Source organism: Microtus oregoni, unplaced genomic scaffold (assembly GCF_018167655.1).
Source record: "Microtus oregoni isolate MIOR12 unplaced genomic scaffold, Mior012 000030F_ref0000283, whole genome shotgun sequence".
NCBI classification, from domain to species: Eukaryota; Metazoa; Chordata; class Mammalia; order Rodentia; family Cricetidae; genus Microtus; species Microtus oregoni.
This window is the reverse complement of record NW_024543089.1, coordinates 29,534,165-29,552,464: the sequence shown is the minus strand read 5'-3', so window position 1 is coordinate 29,552,464 and position 18,300 is coordinate 29,534,165. Positions and strand designations below refer to the sequence as shown.

Genomic DNA, 18,300 nt, shown 5'->3' with positions numbered 1-18,300 from the left:
CATATTTGAATGTACCATCGGCAGAGATGGAGATTGCAGATATTTTTCATCTGTACTGTGTCTTTCCTTTGTATGTCTTTGTTGAGCTTTAGTGAAAAGTTTAAAATTATATCAAAGTTCAGTATATCATTATTATTGTAATATTTACTGGTTAATTATGAAAGAATAATCAAATGAAAGATACAAGAAAGGTCAGGCTTTGGAGAGTGGGTATTGTGTATTTTGTGCCTCTTTGAGCACATCATCCTCCCAGAATTCTGACATGTGTACAAAACAAGAAATTAATGAAATTAATTGTTTAGAATTTTGGCAGACAAACCCAGTCTACTTTCCAATTCCAATGAAAATTGCAAACATTTATCATGAGCTTCCTTCTATCGAGCATTCTCACACTGAAGCTATGTAGAAGAACTCACCTGAGCTCATCCCATTGCCATAATTTCTGATGTGAGCAAAGGGGTTTCCTTGTGAATTACAAAATACACTCCTATTGCTAGGTATATTCCAAAAGTTTTATGAGCTCTCTGCCAGAATTAGGTACAAAGGTTAATTATATTTCTTATGCCATAGGTTATACTGTAGTTTCTGATCATGGATCACTGAGAATGAAAGCATCTATCAGTTACAGATACTCGGACTTCACTAGAGTTCTGTTGTGTCATAAACATTCAAAAGTCAAACTGCATGTTGCACTCTTCCAAGATAAGACTGCATATAATGTCAAGCATCCATTTGACCAGATTTACCAAAACAAGAGCAGCCTCCGTGAACCTGAGTCAATATCAGCTCCTTTTACACTGTTGGTAGACATTGGTACAGTTGATATCTCTTGTTATGTAACTCCTATTGTTATGGTTTTGGTCCCTTTAAGAGACAAGCCACACCCATTCCACTCCCCATCCGCTGAGGCAGGCTGATCTTCAGCTTCCTTCCAGCCTGAGCTCGTTCTCTTTTCCATCTTCCTCTCGGAGAGGCAGCTTCGCTTCTGCCTCCCTCCCCACTTCTCTGCTTCCCCCCTTCTCTGTCTCTTTCTCTTCTTCTTCTCTCTCTCTCTCTCTCTCTCTCTCTCTCTCTCTCTCTCTGTGTGTGTGTGTGTGTTCCCCCCTTCACCCTTCCTCCTCCATAACCCTCTGAATAAACATTCAACCTCACCCTGCATGTTGTGTCTATCCATGTTTCTGTCTTCTGCCTGCCCGCCATGTGTCTCCCTGCCTGGGACCAGCCATTGCTCAGGGACCAGCAGCCATCTCTGCCTGGGCCCACTGCCTGCTGCCACATGGCCCGCCACCACTGCTCTGAGACCAGCAGCCGCCTCTGCCTGGGGCCCACTGTCTGCTGCCACATGGCCCGCCACCACTGCTCTGAGACCAGCAGCCGCCTCTGCCTGGGACTGGCTGCTTCCAGGGCCTGCTGTCTGCTGCCACATGGCCTGCCACCACCATTTGGGACCTACAGCATTTCTGCTGCCTACTGCCGCTGGGGATCTTGCAGCATTTTTTGAAAAAGAATAACACCTATCCTTATTCCTCTACTCTTTCTTTTTATATATTTACATCCAAGCTTTCCAATCTTCAGCAGAAATTTAGAGTTCATGTTTAGCAACTGCAGTCCAGCAAGTGCTTTCTGAGTCAACTCCATCTAGAGAGACATTGACTGCACAGTAACAGTGCTAGAAGACTCTCCTGACAACTGGGTGGTGGCATAGAATTTCTTCACTAATCCACTGTGCCATTCATGGTGAAGGCATGTTTTGAAAATGAAGATCTGAAAAATTCAGACACTAAAGAATAGAAAGTATTCTTTTTCTGATATTTAAGTTTAAAATCACAGTCCCTCAATTACTGATTACATTAAAACAAAACTGAAGTAATGTGAGCAAGAATACAGGGCATATACCAATGGACATGCCAAACCAAAAAAGGCAAAGCCCATGAGGTCTCAAGGCTACACAAAGAACTATAGGCAACTAGAAAACCTAGGAGCTGTAGAAATCATTTCCCCGGGGAAGAGCATACCAATTTGTTGTCCAGTGCCAGTCAGCAAAACAAAACAAAACAAAACAGAACACACACAGATAGCATTATATGTACCCAACAGATTATATTTAGAAATGTATATGCATATGTGCATCCAATAACAATTAGTGAAAGAAAAGACCATGAATTTGAAGGAGAGCAGGAAGGGGTGTATGGGATGGCTTGGAAGGAGGAAAAAGAAGGAAAATTGTTGTAATTATGTTGTAATCTCAAAACTAAAATTTAAAAAGTTTAGAGAGTAAAGTACAGTCATTATACTAACATTCCACATCCTTAAGAGTACAATTGCAGACTCGCGAGCATACTTCTCCTACTGGTTTTCTATAGTCTCTCAAAAATGAGGAATCTATCTATTGGGGATACCTTCTTAACCACTTCATTATGAGAGCTGGTTATGGCATAAAGTTAGCCCTTCATGCTTACCTGTTCCTATTATGGTTTCTCTTTTAAAATGTCCCAAAGGCTCCTGTGCTGAAGGCTTAGTTCCAACCTTGCAGCATCATTGAGAGGTAATAGGATATGATGGCTCTTACCTTATCAGTTAAATAATCCATCAATGAATTTGTAAGTGAATGGGCAAATATGAGGGACATAGCAATAACAAGTAGGTAACTGGGGATACATCTGATTTTCTTTTTATTCATTCTTCTCTCATACAATGCTTTCTGACCACAGCGTCCACTCTTCCCAATATTCCCCCTCTTCTCCCCGAGATCCATGGCTCCTGAGCTTCTCTTAAGAAAAGAGCAGGCCTCCCAGTAATATCAGTTGAACAGTATATAAAAAGATGCTTTATGTCTAGGTCCAAACCCTCATATTAAGGCTGGTTAGGAGAACCCAGCAGAGGAAAAAGAGTTCCAAGAGAAGGCAAAAGTGTCAGAGACACCCCCTCTCCAGCTTTTAGGAATCCCACAAAATCTCAAGCTAAAAAAAATCACATCATGTATGTAGAGCACAATTCCCACACAACTCATTGGGCTGGAGACATCTAGCTGGTGCCTATATAGAACCTTGACACCCATGATCTAGCATCTTTGGTACAGGAAGTATTCTACAGTCTACCAAATGAGAAATGTATATACCAGCCCAGCCACAAAACTTTGATGAACCATGTTACCTTGCCTATACGATATACTAAGGCTCAAGAGTGGCACAATGCAGTGCATTGTGGGAGTAATTATCCAATGTATGGTTTGAATATGTGGCATTGCTTGAGTGTCCAGGAACCAGAGATTAGGATAAAAAATGCTAATGCTCAAAAACAAAAATAAAAGTAAGAACAAAATGACCCTCGAAGATATTCTGCTACACCCATAGATCAGAGCCTTCCTTATTCAGTCATCAACATAGAAGCTTCCCCACTGCAGCAGATGGAAACAAATTCAGACACAGACAGACGTTTCACAGAGAGAAAAACCTTGGAACACAGAGCTCCAAATGGAAAATCTTCGTCAAAACCCTCTCCTCAGAGATAAGAGAACCCAGCAGAAGAGGAGGCATAAAGAGGGAAAGTCAGAGGAGACGCAGGACACCAAGAGAGCAAAACTCTGAACCAACTGAGCAAAGCTTATAGGAACGCAGACTGAGGCAGCAGGCACAGGGCCTGCTCGGGTCTGCACCAGGTCCTCTGTGCATATCTTATAGCTTTTCAGTTTAGTGTTTTCATGGATTCCTGAGTGTGCAAATGAGTGGGTCTCTGGTTCTTGTGCCTTCTCTTGAGCTCTTCCTTCTATTGATTTTTCACTGTACAGCTTTGATGTGATGGTTTTTGTCTTATCTTGTATTTAATTTCATCATGTTTGGTTGTTATCACTTAGAAACCTATTCTTTTCTAATGAGAGACAGAAGGGAGTGTATCCTGTGGGGAGGGAGGGTGGAGAGGGAGTGGAGGTAGTAGAGGGAGGACAAACTGTAATCAGTACATATTTTATGAGAGAAAAATCCACTTTAATTAAAAGAGAAATAAAGAATTGGTGGATTTGATGCAACTGGAAAACAATGGATGAATAATTTGGTCATTGCACTTTCTTTTTTATTTTTATTTTTTGCTTTATAAATAATACCATTCAAAATTTCCACCTCTTCCCCTCCTCCCATTTCCCTCCCACTCTCCCATTCACCCTCCCTCTCCCCTCCAGTTCTAAGAGAGGGCGGGGTACCCTGCCCTGTGGGAAGTCCAAGGCCCTCCCTGCTCCATCCAGGCCTAGGAAGGTGTGCATCCAAACAGACTAGGATCCCAAAAAACCAGTACATGCAGTAGAATCAAATCCCAGTGCCTTTATCAATGGCTTCTCAGTCAGCCCCCATTGTCAGCCACATTCAGAGAATCTGGTTTGATCACATGTTCCTTCAGTCCCAGTCCAGCTGGCCTTGGTGAGCTCCCTTAGATCAGTCCCACCATCTCAGTGGGTGGATGAACCCCTCACGGTCCTGACTTTCTTGCTCATCTTCTCCCTCTTTCTACTCTTCAACTGGACCTTGGGAGCTCAGTCCAGTGCTCCTATGTGGATCTCTGTCTCTATCTCCATCCATTGCCGGACGAAGGTTCTATGGTGATATTCAAGATATTAATCAGTTTGGCTATGGGACAAGGCCAGTTCAGGCACTCCCTCCTCTGCTGCCCAAGGACTTAGCAGGGGATATCCCCTTGGACATCTGGGACTGGAAACCCTTCTACAGCCAAGTATCTTGCCAACCCTAAAATGGCTCCCTTAATTAAGATATCTTCTTCCCTGCTCCCATATCTGCCCTTCCTCCATCTCAATCATCCCACTCTCCCAAGCTCTCCCCAATCCTCCCCTTCTCCCTTCTTTCTCCCCCTCTCCCCTTCCCCTCACCCCATCTCAACCTCCATGCTCCCAACTTTTGCCTGTGGCAAAGCTGATGCAGTGGAAAGATAGTTAGGCTATTGGGACACCCTCCTTGTAGATGAGGTGATTCAGATGTTTTGTGATAGAACTATTTCTCAGGAGAAAGAGCTGCTACAGAGTGAGGTTGCTCTGCCCAGAGCTATGGCCCCATCCATAAGGACTCTCAGGAGGGCAATGCAGTGACTCCTGAAACTCACCAGTGAGAAGAGATTGTGAGTCTCCTGGGGAGAGTAAAATGAAAATGACTCAAAACACAGAAGAATTTTAGTATAATATGCTTAGGGCTCATTGTTCTCCAGAAAAGAAGAAAGTGCAGATGTTATTTAGGAGTAGTAATGTGTGTGTTTGTGTGTGTGTGCATCTGTGATACTGGGACATTGCCTTGAAGGACATGGTCCTCTCTCCTGAGACACAATCTTCTTGACATCAGGCATGATTTTTATCATAACAAAAGCTTTTCAAAACAATGTAGAGATGAGGATGGAGATTGTCTGTGTCCCCTGTATGCAGTAAGGAAAGGATGAAGAGAAAGTCTGGAGTAGCTTATCAGAAGCAGAAACTACTTAATTATCTCTTCAAGTACTGTGATTGGAGGTAGGTGGCACAGTTAATTTATCAAGACTAGGCCTGTGGAGGGTGAATTAAAGTATATAAAAGGATATTTAAAACTCAAAACATTTTCCTGTTTTTTTTTTTTTTTTTGGTTTTTCGAGACAGGGTTTCTCTGTGGTTTTGGAGCGTGTCCTGGAACTAGCTCTGTAGACCAGGCTGGTCTCGAACTCACAGAGATTCGCCTGCCTCTGCCTCCCAAGTGCTGGGATTAAAGGCATGCGCCACCACTGCCCGGCTTTCCTGTTATTTTTATTGTAATTACTTACTGTCTGCTTCTGTTAAGACTTTTATAGTTTGTGCAGACTATTGCTATTAATCACTTGTTTCCTGGTAAATTAGAATTCATTTTGTCACTGTGATACTCATGTTATTTGGTATGTTGTAATCTAATCAAGTGATCCCACTCTTTCTTCTGGGTTGACCTGAAGTGTCACTCAGTTGCATAAATAGTCCTTGGTGAGTGAATGTGGTAAAACTGGGAAAATGGGAGTAAGCATCCTAATTATCTTTTCCTGCTCAATCTACAGAAATTCTCTCACTTCCTGACAGTTTCTACATGCATATGTGTCATAACTTACAAGATCAGACAAGGAACTGAACCCAGCAATGAACTTTCCTAACCTTCTGACACCAGGAAAAATGATGTTTTTCACCTGTATCATTCACAAAACAGAACAACGTATAGTGAGCTTGACTTGGGGCTCTGAGATGTGTAATGTATCATGCAAAAACCAAGACTGTAAGATATCAAATCCTCTCATCTCATGCACCATCTCTTGCATATAGCTAGTTGCCAAGTGAACCTCCAGACCTTATCAGTTCTTAGGGCACACATTATAACACTGAAGGCCTATGTATAAAATAGAGCTGATTATTGGTATAAAACCACTTAAAATAGCTTAACTAGAAAGATGGGGAAGATTACATCATGTAGTGTTTACAAGGAACTAGTGATTCCAAAACTAAGGTCAAGAAAATGTAACAGGTGAGAGGCAGATAGGATATTTATACCAGAGCACTCTGACCCTTATTTCTTTCTCAAGAATCTTGACACTCCTTCTGAGTAAATAATTTTCTCTCCACAGATTGAGATAAAAATATATCATTCTGGTTGCGTTTCCTAAACTGATTTCCTGATTTTTTTTTTTAATTTTTCGAGACAGGGTTTCTCCATAGCTTTTGGTTCCTGTCCTGGAACTAGCTCTTATAGACCAGGCTGGCCTCGAACTCACAGAGATCCGCCTGCCTCTGCCTCCCGAGTGCTGGGATTAAAGGCATGAGCCACCACCGCCCAGCTGATTTCCTGAAAATTTAATTGAGATTCAAGACCACATTCTTTATATGGAGAACTCATTATACAAATATAGAAACTACTACTAAGTGCAGGGTATTTAAGAAAATATTTCAAATTTAAAACATAGCTCTTTCTAGGTTGGCTTTTTGGATTATTTTCCTTTGTTCAGTCACATGTGGATTTTGTCAATACAAAATACATGAGAAATATAGATATTTGAATTTAATATAGTACACAGGGAAGTTTATAGTACTTTGAAGTAAGTATAAAATGCATCACAAAAGAATACTCAGTGTTTTGGCTATTCTTACAAGAGCTGAATTCCCTGAGAGTCCAAGTAATCCCAGACTTCCTGCTTCGTGCTCATCAGAACTTTAAGTCAGCCCACGTGTTCTCTACCCTTAAGTTTTTATAACTTCTGCATGCACAAGTAAATATCTATCTAATAGATAAAATAATGCATTATACACATTTATATCCTCTCAGAAAAGAAGATGCAGGCACCATTTTTATATGTGTATGCAGGTTTTAATTAATCTTGCTTTTCCATTATCCACAAAATAAAAAAATATATAATTTAGAGAGCAATTAATGATAGGAACAAAGATTACTGATTGTGGTGTGAGTTTTCCCAAAATACAGTGTACACAAAGGTAAATATAGTATGGCTGTGTGTAGACATATACCATGTTTATATCCTATGTGGCTAGTAAGCATTCAGCACCTGACCACTTTAAAAGTGATTTAGGGAAGTAACCTAGTTTTCACTAAAGCAGTCTCTTGCGGGAATAGATTTCTTTCTCAGCCCCTTTTAATAAGTGGTCAAATTAAAGAACAGAGTTTAAACAAACAGTGTTATCTGCATTGTTGTCTATACTAAGATTTTAACTGATACACAGTCTTCCCAGAGTGAACCCTTATTCTACTCTATGTGCACATGCGTGTGTTTTTGCATGGATATACAGACGTATAAGTATATGTGACATATATGTATATACATGCCTTATATGTTTAAATTAATATTGCTAATACTATTATTTAAAATAATTTGGGAACCCTAAAGCTCACATTTGGTTTGTGGATCAACCATGACGTGATCTACTCACATATAACATAGCATGACCTGGTGATATTTGGTTTATCAAGTGAATAGAGGGAGGACCGATTGGTTGAAACTATCTCCTATTCTGCTCTTGTTGAAAAAAAAAACATGGCATGTTCAGATTTTTGGCAGAAAAAAAAAACAAATTTCATATACCACACAAAACAGTAAGGGTCATCTCATTTGAAAGGAAAAAATACCAGACCAAGAGATAAATGAGTAGGCTGAATGTGAAATATTTGAGGAACATGAGGTTGAACTCCAGAGGATATAATGGGGAGTAACAGGCAGAATATCTAAGGAGGCAGAGTAAGGTAAACACTGAAACTTCTCATTACATGAGAATTTATGGATTGTTAAAGATGGCAAATGTAATGATAGAAAGTGAAGTCCGTACACAGTCTCTGTATAAGGCTGTACTCAGAAGGAAATGAGAAGTAATCACCACCACAGTGGTAGATGCTATTTTAGCAGTTTTAGTGAGAAAAGCATAGAAAACCTCTGCTATGTGGAAGAGTTGTGTGATTTACAGAAAAAAGACAGTTATGCTGGAACTGAAGAGTTTACCAGACAAACAATGAAGCAAGGACACAGAAGCCTCCCAGTGAGAAAATGAGCAAAGAGAAAATGAAGTGTATAAATACTACACATGCAAAATGCAAGCAGTTTGATAGGATTGTAATGTGAGGTCCATTGAGTGAAAGGTTAAAGTGAAATTTCTGTCATGTGGGGCACGATGACTTACTGTGGGAATCCCACCATTCAAGAGACTGAGGCAGGGAAATTGGGAATTTGATGCCAGCCTGTACTACATACCAAGCCCACATCTCTTTTACTCTTTTTTCTTTATTAAACTCAATGCCATGATTCATAGGATCTTATGAATAATAATAAGAAAATAAATATTTAGTGTGCATATCATGATACTCTCACTAAGAAAGCATGCTCTATTAAAAGATGGGAACTATTTAAGATATGTAAATTGCTGTGTGGTGGAATATGCTCTTAATCTCAGCACTTAGAAAGAGAGGCAGACTGATCTCTGTGAGTTCGTGGCCAGCCTGCTCTCGAAGGTGTTATTTGATTTATTTTACGTTCACATAAATATGAGACTTGCTTTTTTTTTTTTTTTTTGGTTTTTCTAGACAGGGTTTCTCTGTGGTTTTGGAGCCTGTCCTGGAACCAGCTCTTGTAGACCAAGCTGGTCTCGAACTCACAGAGATCTGCCTGCCTCTGCCTCCCAAGTGCTGGGTTTAAAGACATGCGCCACCACTGCCTGGCTGAAGGAATTATATTTTAAGGCATGTATATGAATATTAGCTATAGAAATCACAGAATACTCTGGCGCTAATACACTCTGAGATGGGTGGGGAGAGGGTATCCATGACAATAGGAAAGCATAGATATGAGTTGGTGGGAGAGCAGATTTTCGGGGAGACGTTGATAACTTGTCAATGAAAAGCATGCAAAAAGAATTGAGCCACAAGTAATGTTTTCCTTTTCTTTTATTTGGCTGATATCTTACTCCACAAGTGAGGCTGAACTCAAACCAATGGTAAGCTTTCTGCCTCAGCTTCATCAGGGCTGGAAAGACAAGTATACGGCACAAGTCCTAAATCCTGGGTCACTCAGTATAATGTTTAGTACACGTTAGAAAATCACCTGATGTGGTAAGCAGAGAAAAGGGTTAGATATGAAACTCTGTGAGGATAAATTCTTGTTTGTAAACACTAATTTTATGGCTGAAGCTAATGATTCTGTCTCTGACTTAACTGAGGATCTTAAGGATTAAGTTGAATAATTTTCCCCATCTGCAAGAATCCTTCAGATGACTTGCTCTTCTCTCTTCCAGGAGATGAGTGTCAATTGGTCCCTGTGGCCGGAGAACAGCTTGTCTGTCAAACACTTTGCATTTGCCAAGTTCTCTGAGGTCCCTGGAGAGTGCTTCCTCCTGTTCACCCTCATCCTCCTCATGTTCTTGGTATCACTGACAGGCAATGCACTCATAGCCCTTGCCATCTTTGCCAGTCCAGCCCTGCACACACCCATGTACTTTTTCCTGGCCAACTTGTCTCTCCTGGAGATTGGCTACACTTGCTCTGTCATACCCAAGATGCTGCAGAGTCTTGTGAGTGAGTCCCGAGGGATCTCTCGGGAGGGTTGTGCCACACAGATGTTTTTCTTCTCATTCTTTGGAATAACTGAGTGCTGCCTATTGGCAGCCATGGCTTTTGACCGCTGCATGGCCATATGCTCCCCACTCCACTATGCAGCCCGAATGAGCCGTGGGGTATGTGCCCATTTGGCAATGGTTTCATGGGGAATGGGATGCATAGTAGGGTTGGGACAGACCAATTTTATTTTTTCTTTGGACTTCTGTGGGCCCTGTGAGATAGACCACTTCTTCTGTGACCTTCCACCCCTCCTGGCACTTGCCTGTGGAGATACATCCCAAAACGAGGCTGCCGTCTTTGTGGCGGCAGTACTATGCATATCCAGCCCATTTTTACTGATCATTTCTTCCTATGTCCGGATTCTGATTGCAGTGCTGATGATGCCTTCACCTGAGGGACGCCATAAAGCTCTCTCTACCTGTTCCTCACACCTCCTTGTAGTCACACTCTTCTATGGCTCAGCATCTATTACCTACTTGAGGCCCAAGGCTAGTCACTCACCAGGAATGGATAAATTCTTGGCCCTCTTCTATACAGCGGTGACATCCATGCTGAATCCCATCATCTATAGTTTACGGAACAAAGAAGTCAAGGCAGCACTGAGGAGAACTCTGGGCCTGAGAAAAGTTCTGAGCAGGAATAGGTAACAGAACCACACAGAATTAATCACTAATAAGCATGCATATAGAGTAAACAAACAAACATTGATACATTTTCTGTCTGACTTATTGATCTGAGATGTTATTCTTATGTTGTGAATGAATATTACTTTTATTGGTTTATCCATAAAGCTGTTTTGGCCTATGGCAGGGCAGAATATAGCTAGGCAGGAAATCCAAACAGGAAAAAAGAAGGTAGAGTCTGGGAGACACTGAGGGAGAAAGATGCCAGATGATTCCCAGTAAGGCCCAGCCACATGGTAATACACAGAATAGTAAAAACTGGTTAATTTAATTGTGGGAACTCGTCAGTAATATGCCTGAGACATTGGCAAAACAATTATAAGTAATATTAAGCCTCTGCAAGTTCATTTGGGAACTGGCAAGCAGGAGAGTAACCTCCAGTTCCAACTTATATTGAGTATCTTTGTAATTTTGAAGGTATCTCTGCATTCAGGGCTATGTTCTAATTACTAATTCTGAAATGATTTCAAATACTAAGGGATACAACTAAAAGAGACCAATACAGTAGAGAGCATTCTATTATGTTTTAGTTCAGGATGAAAATCTAAATTGCTATATCTCAGAAGTTTTGCAAATTCTAGTCCCTGATGCCCCCAAGACTTCTGCTTCCTATCCAGATATATCACACACAAATCTTGATTCCAAAGTAACTATATAATGGTCTGTTATCAGTTCATGTCTTTATTTTATAGTGTCACATGCTAAAAGTCTTTGAATTCTTTTGTAAATTGTAATTAACTAAAACAGTGTAAATATTACAATATACTGAAATGTTAATTTGAAATGATTTCCTTTAAAATATTAAAGAAAACATTTATTTTCAAGTGTTTCCATAAAAGCTTTTTTAATGCTAAATGGTCAATATTTTGGAACTTGCAGGTCATTCAGGCCAGGGAAGCTGAATGTCTTTACCTCTCCCTCCATTCTTCCCAGTCCCATCTCCAGTCTCATCCCCAGCTCTGCAGCAGAACACCCACTATAGTAGACCCCTGCTCTCTGAAACCCTACCCAACAGACCATGTAGACCTTCTCCTACAATATTTCTTCACCCAATATTTCTTCATACTGATATCCCAGTACGTAACATCTGCAGGCATTCCCTGGGGTGAGCAGGCCCTGCAGGCTATGGAAACAGGTAGACCAATTGCAGATCTTAGTCTCTCCCTTCTATATTTCAAATCCAACTGCTTTTGACACCTCCAGCTCTATAACAGATGACTTGTATCAGCCTCATCTCCATCTCTGTTCCATCTTTACTGCAACACACAGGTATTCACCTCCGACCTTTCTTCCCCCATACATCACTTTATCCTAGATGCCAAAACCAGCAGTCATTCTCCAGGAAACCACAGGCTACTTCTGCCAGGAGAAAAAGTATTCTAACTGTGGATAGTCAAGGCTTCTCCTCTCCAGCAAATTCAAACCCCCAGTCTCTCTGCATCTTTATAGCAGATCACCTGATAAGGCCTCCACCTCCTCTCTGTCCCCATCTCTAGTGGATCATACAGAGCTTCTTCTCAGGACTTCTTCCAGACCCAACTCCTGCTGGCTTTCTCTGGTAACCTGCCAGCCACGTCTGACTGAGAAGCAAGTAGGCCAGTGAGGAAGGTAAGTAAGCTTCAGATTTTCACTCACCCTCCTCTCCTCCAAATTCAATCACCTGTCTCATCTCCAGATTTGTAGCAGACTATCTGTTGTGACCTCTTCTCATTCCCTGCCCCTGTTCCTAGAGGACTGAGTAGATCCTGGTAGAGCATGACTTTCCTCCTTCTGTGGGCCATGGGCCTTCCCTGTTCCTCCCTCCTAACCCATTCACATTCGTGAATATCAGTTCCCAAAACTTAAAAACACATTTTACCTGGAATATGCAATGGCCACAATTATCATCATACCAGAAGAATTTCTTACCAGGCAACACAAAGCCACCATACTTTCCTCAGAATCAGAGAGTGCAATGGAAACCAAGGAACAAAATATCCACCCAACAAAAACAAGACTATACATCAGCATTTCTAATTATAGTCTTCCCAAATCTAGACCTGAGTGTAAAATACAATCAATAAAAGGACAATATGTCTCCCCATAGAGACAATCCTACAAGTTATGAGGAAACCTCACAAGAGTTGGGTCAGGGTTCTGTTTTTGTCTTTGCAGGAAAACAGAAAACACCCATCTTTACGTAGCCTAGAGACACTGGGCATCTAAATGCCTAAAGAAGAAAAAAAATAGTCATCTAGAAAGAATCACCAAGTAATGAGAAATCTGACTTATGATACAATATCCTCCACAGGGTAAAATCTCAGTACTTAAACATACATATCTCCTCACTGCTCAGTATAAAGATAGCCCTGACTCACTTAAATATCAAAGCTGGCTTTAGAACTGGATGGTTGCTCTCCTTCTCTAAATTCAAGCGAGTTGTTAAAAAAAAAAATTAGAGTTTCTGTCTCATATCAAGAGTCACCTTGAATGAAGATAAAATCTAGGGACAAAGGTTATTAAAACTCTGCTTTCAAAAATTTTACTTCTCTGCATACCTATTTTTGTCTCTATGGTACCTTTCTTTGAATACATATCTATATAAATTCAAACTTTCCATTTTGATATGAACAATGTTTAAGTTTTCTATAATGAACAATAAATTTTCCTACAGTATTCTCTGTCTCCAGGAAGAAGATGGGGCCCCACAACAATGACTGCACCTGGTTCATATGATGCTGTCATTGCTGATACCACCACACTAGGAAAGGCTTTGAGCTACAAAATGCTCAATTCCAGCTTTGCTAGCTTTGATGGTGTGCTTTCTTACACCATTCTGGCCAGATCTTCAAGTAAGAACTTCAGGAAAACCCTACCAACTACTCAGAGTCTATATGCAATTGTACCAGTTAGTAATGTTGAACCTTAAGTTTCATTTTAGTTCTTAAAGGATCCCACAGACATAATATTGCGCCCATGACAGCTGGAAGTAATTCTAAAAGCCCCTTACGACTGAGTACATATTATATTTGTCTTTCTGGGTCTGGGTTACCTCACTCAATATGATTTTTTCTAGATCCATCCATTTGCCTGATAATTTCAAGATATCATTATTTTTTCTGCTGTGTGGTACTCCATTATGAAACATACAACATTTTCTTTATCCATTCTTAATTTGATGAGAATTTATAGTTTCAGGGTTTTTGCTATTACAAATAATGCTGATATGAACACAGTTGAGCATTACACCTGCTCTGTGCATACAAACACAGACACACACGTGATGGAGGAAGGTGTGAACAGTTTTCTGCTGCTTGGATTGAATTGATATTTATAGCATGTCAGATTTAAGTAGAGAGAACATGCTCACGGTAAGCTTGTGAAGTTTACTGAGCAGAACTAAATTCTTCACCTTAAATCAGAAAGGATTCTCAAATTTTAAATGTATTTCATATCCAATTTGTCAAAATAACAAACTTTAAACATGCTTAATCATTACCAAACATTAACTGAACCAACAGTAACATTATTTAAATACTTGAGTTGAAGAAAATATTGTTATTTATATGTATATGTAGGTGCATAGAAAAATGTGTACACATATTCATGTTTATTTCAGCATAAATATTATTGTCTTAATGGTGATTTTTTATATACAAAACAAAATGGATAAATAATAATTTTTATAAAATATGATATTACCATGCTAAGAGGCTTTAAAGGAAATGAAGATTGATGACAGTTGGAGCATAAATTATTTCAATCCTTTTGTAACCTGGTTTGGCAATCTTTGTTAAAAATGAATATGCTCTAACATTTAGATAAGAAATTACATTCCCCCAAGAGAAGCTCTATCATACTACAAAAACATTTGTTCAACTATGTTCATAGCAGCATTATTTGTAATAGCCAGAACCTGGAAACAACCTAGATGCCCTTCAATGGAGGAATGGATAAAGAAAGTGTGGAATATATTCATATTAGAGTCCTACTCAGCGGTAAAAAAACAATGACATCTTGAATTTTGCATGCAAATGTATGGAAATAGAAAACACTATCCTGAGTGAGGTAACCCAGACCCAAAAAGATGAATATGTTATGTACTCACTCATAAGTGGATTCTAGCCATAAATAAAGGACATTAAGCCTATAATATGAGATCCTAGTGGAGCTAAATAAGGTGAACCCAAAGAAAAACATATAGTTATCCTCCTGATATTGGAAGAAGACAAAATTGTCAGGCAAAAATTGCAAACTTGGGGGTGGGGATGGGGTCGGGGTAATGGGAAATGGGGAGAAAAAAGTGAGAAAGGGAGGATGGGGAGAGCTTGGGGGAATGGGACGGTTGGGATGAAGGCAGGGTGGATATGGGAGTAGGGAAGTATATATCTTAATTAAGGGAGCCATTTTAGGGTCGGCGAGAGACTTGACTCTAAAGATGTTCCCAGGTGTCCATGGAGATGTCCCCAGCTAGATCCTTGGGCAGTTGAGGAGAGGGAGCCAGAAATGGCCCTATCCTATAGCCATACTGATGAATATCTTGCATATCACCATAGAAACTTCATCTGGTGATGGATAAAGCTAGAGACAGAGACCCACATTGGAACACTGGACTGAGCTCCTAAGGTCCAAATGAGGAGCAGAAGGAGGGAGAACATGAGCAAGAAAGTTAGGACCGCAAGGGGTGCGCCCACCCACTGAGACGGTGGGGCTGATCTAATGGGAGCTCACCAAGGCCAGCTGGATGATGGAGCATGTGATCAAACCGGACTCCCTGAACGTGGCTGACAAGGAGTGCTGACTGAGAAGCCAAGGACAATGGCACTGGGTTTTGATCCTACTGCATGTAATGACTTTGTGGGAGCCTAGTCTGTTTGGATGCCCACCTTCCTAGTCCTGGATGGAGCGGGGAGGACCTTGGACTTCCCACAGGACAGGGAACCCTGACTGCTCTTTGGACTGGAGAGGGAGGGAAAGGGGGATGGGGGGAGCGGGAGGGAAATGGGAGGAGGTGGAAATTTTTAATTAAATAATAATAAAAAAGAAAAACTTATAAATATGAAAAATTACATTCCTAAATTTAGCAAAAAATAAAAATTATTCATTTGTTCACTGAAAGATATATACGAGAAAGTTCTTTCTACATCATGTGTCCCTAAATATAACCGAAAGTATAATTGCTGTTGTACATCTTCTTTTCATAGGTGGAATGATATGTGAAAAGCATAAATGTTAGACAACAGAAACCAGTCACAAATAATATCAATTACATGTTGCTAATTGCCCTAATTTCAAAAGCAGGCAACCGTAAGGCACAGTTCATTAGTATCTGAGAGCGTCTTTACTGGAAAGAGTCTCAAGGAGCACTGAGGGTCAGTCACAGCAGCTAGGGGTCATCTTCAAAATTGAATGTAACTTTAAATATAAAGTGTCTCCAGTGTGTATTACAAAAAAGGAATAGATAATTTTTTTTTAAAAAGTGAGATGAGCCCAGTAGAAGAATCACATAGAATTTAATAGCTTTGTAATAATTTATGCTGCTATTTCTTATATTTTCCCCCATGGACAAAATTCTCATTTACTTGAATTCTGCTTAATTGCAACAGAGGGACTGACTCCCTAAGGTCAGAATTTCTAACATATTTGGTTTTTAATGTCACTAGTCTACAAGGGTTAAAAAGCAGATTATAGGCAAATGTGACTTACAAAATAAGCAGAGTCAGATTTGTGGTGAGGGTTAGATACACCTAAGGTTCAGAGCTGCAAGGAACTACAGAAGTGAAAGGTGAAGCTAGCCTAAGAAGTGAGGTACCCAGAAGCCCGAGACACATCTTCCATTAGGATGAGCAATCAGTATTCTAAAAATGGTAACTTTACTTTTATTTCTTATATTTTTCAAAGTATTGTTTTGTGAACCGTGATGATAGTAAAAGCATTTGTTTCACAGTTAGAGGCTATACGCAATGCAGGAGAGAGACACAAAAGGGATTGGGAATTAAAATTACTACTATCAATAAAAAAACCAATTTACAATAAATTAAACCAAAGTCATCTTAAACTTGAACATCACGGGTGATATTGAGATTGGATTGATTACTAGCTTCATCCATCAGGATAGCCAAGTGAATGAATGGCAGGAGAAGCTGTGCCAGGTAGTATGACATTGTCCTCAAAACCAAAGGAGATTTCATAAGAAACCAACTTATAGGTTTGAGAAATGATTTAAATAATCAAGAAAATGGAATCCTCTTTATCGCATAGTCATAATTCTATATGTATTAGCTATAATCTGCAAAGAATGGCCATTGGGGATTAGGGAGTCTACATTTTTTATTTGCACTGCTTACCTACAATGAACCTTGCAAATGCTCAATGAGTTTATTATCACTCTAGTTAGCCTGCAAAAAGAAAAACAATGAAAAGACAGATTACTAGGAGCCTTCTACCCATGGCAATCTGATCATGCACCTTACACATAAAGTCCTATTCTGCTTGAAACTGAAAGGGTACATTTTTTTATGAATGTAAGCATCAGAACATTTTTGAATAATTGATATCAACTATTTGTTTAAAATAGCTATAAATATTATTTTCTTAGTAAACCTCCAAACATATCTACTCGGTCTTATAAACTTTCTCAGAATAATTAAGGCTATTTGGAAAATTTTCTCAGGAAACACCACTGAATTTAGAAAATTTTAAAATTTCTTTTTGCTGTGTTTTCCTTAAAATTAGTAATGAATGATATACTTTAAAAATGTAGAAGTCATGCTGTTCAAGAATGAAATGCCACCATGAGTGAAATCCGATTTTATGTTTTGCTCCACTTTAAATACCATTTCCAGATGTTCTCTATTGTCCAAAGACCATCCATGAAGGCTAAAAGTTTTACACCTTTCTTTTCATGAAATATTAACTCTCATGTTTATCTCAGTTAAATACAAAAGGAACGCTTATTGGTACATGCAAGAGAACGATCTGTTTATTACTGTGATCTGGTAACTCAAATTATACTTAGAATGTTTATCTCCTCAATTTATCAAATAGTTCTGCTTATATCCATTATGAAATTCATGAACCACAAGGAAACTGGTGACCAAAACATTTTTTGCCATTGTGGGATAGTAATCAATCTGAAGTTTTTCATGTCGTGAATTTTTTTTTTTGTTCCATCTCTACTCTCTTACATCCAATCACTGAATTTCTATGACATCTTCCCTAGCCAGTTATTCCACTATAAGGGCTATAAAGTGACTGAGATGAAATGCATGGATGTTTTCTCTATTCCAAGCAACAGTTCCTGATGTCTTCATTGAGGGTTCTGACAGGAAATAATTGAAACCATAATGTCAAGTATGACAAATATCAGTAAGAGGAACTACAATGTTCCTTGGAGGGGAACTATATTTAGCCACATCTATTGTAATTGGTTAGTAGAAAACAAAACACAATCGCTAAATGAAATATGGAAAAGAGGAATATAATTGTAAAATAAAATTGCTAATTCTATGAAAGGCAAAAAACACATTTTTAATTTTTTTTCATGATTT

The 18,300-nt window shown here is 39.6% G+C and overlaps 1 protein-coding gene across 2 annotated transcripts; it reads left to right on the top strand.

The window, feature by feature from the left end:
• Positions 1–9,766: 9,766 nt before the first annotated feature.
• Positions 9,767–10,735, top strand: LOC121465406 (olfactory receptor 10C1-like). 2 transcript variants are annotated; one of them, XM_041678646.1, is made up of 2 exons: positions 9,770–10,101; positions 10,534–10,735. In XM_041678646.1, the coding sequence occupies exons 1-2, from the start codon at positions 9,770–9,772 to the stop codon at positions 10,733–10,735; spliced, it is 534 nt and encodes a 177-aa protein (XP_041534580.1). The 2 variants fall into 2 exon arrangements, with proteins under 2 accessions (XP_041534581.1, XP_041534580.1); XM_041678647.1 differs by having other exon boundaries at positions 9,767–10,735.
• Positions 10,736–18,300: the final 7,565 nt, after the last annotated feature.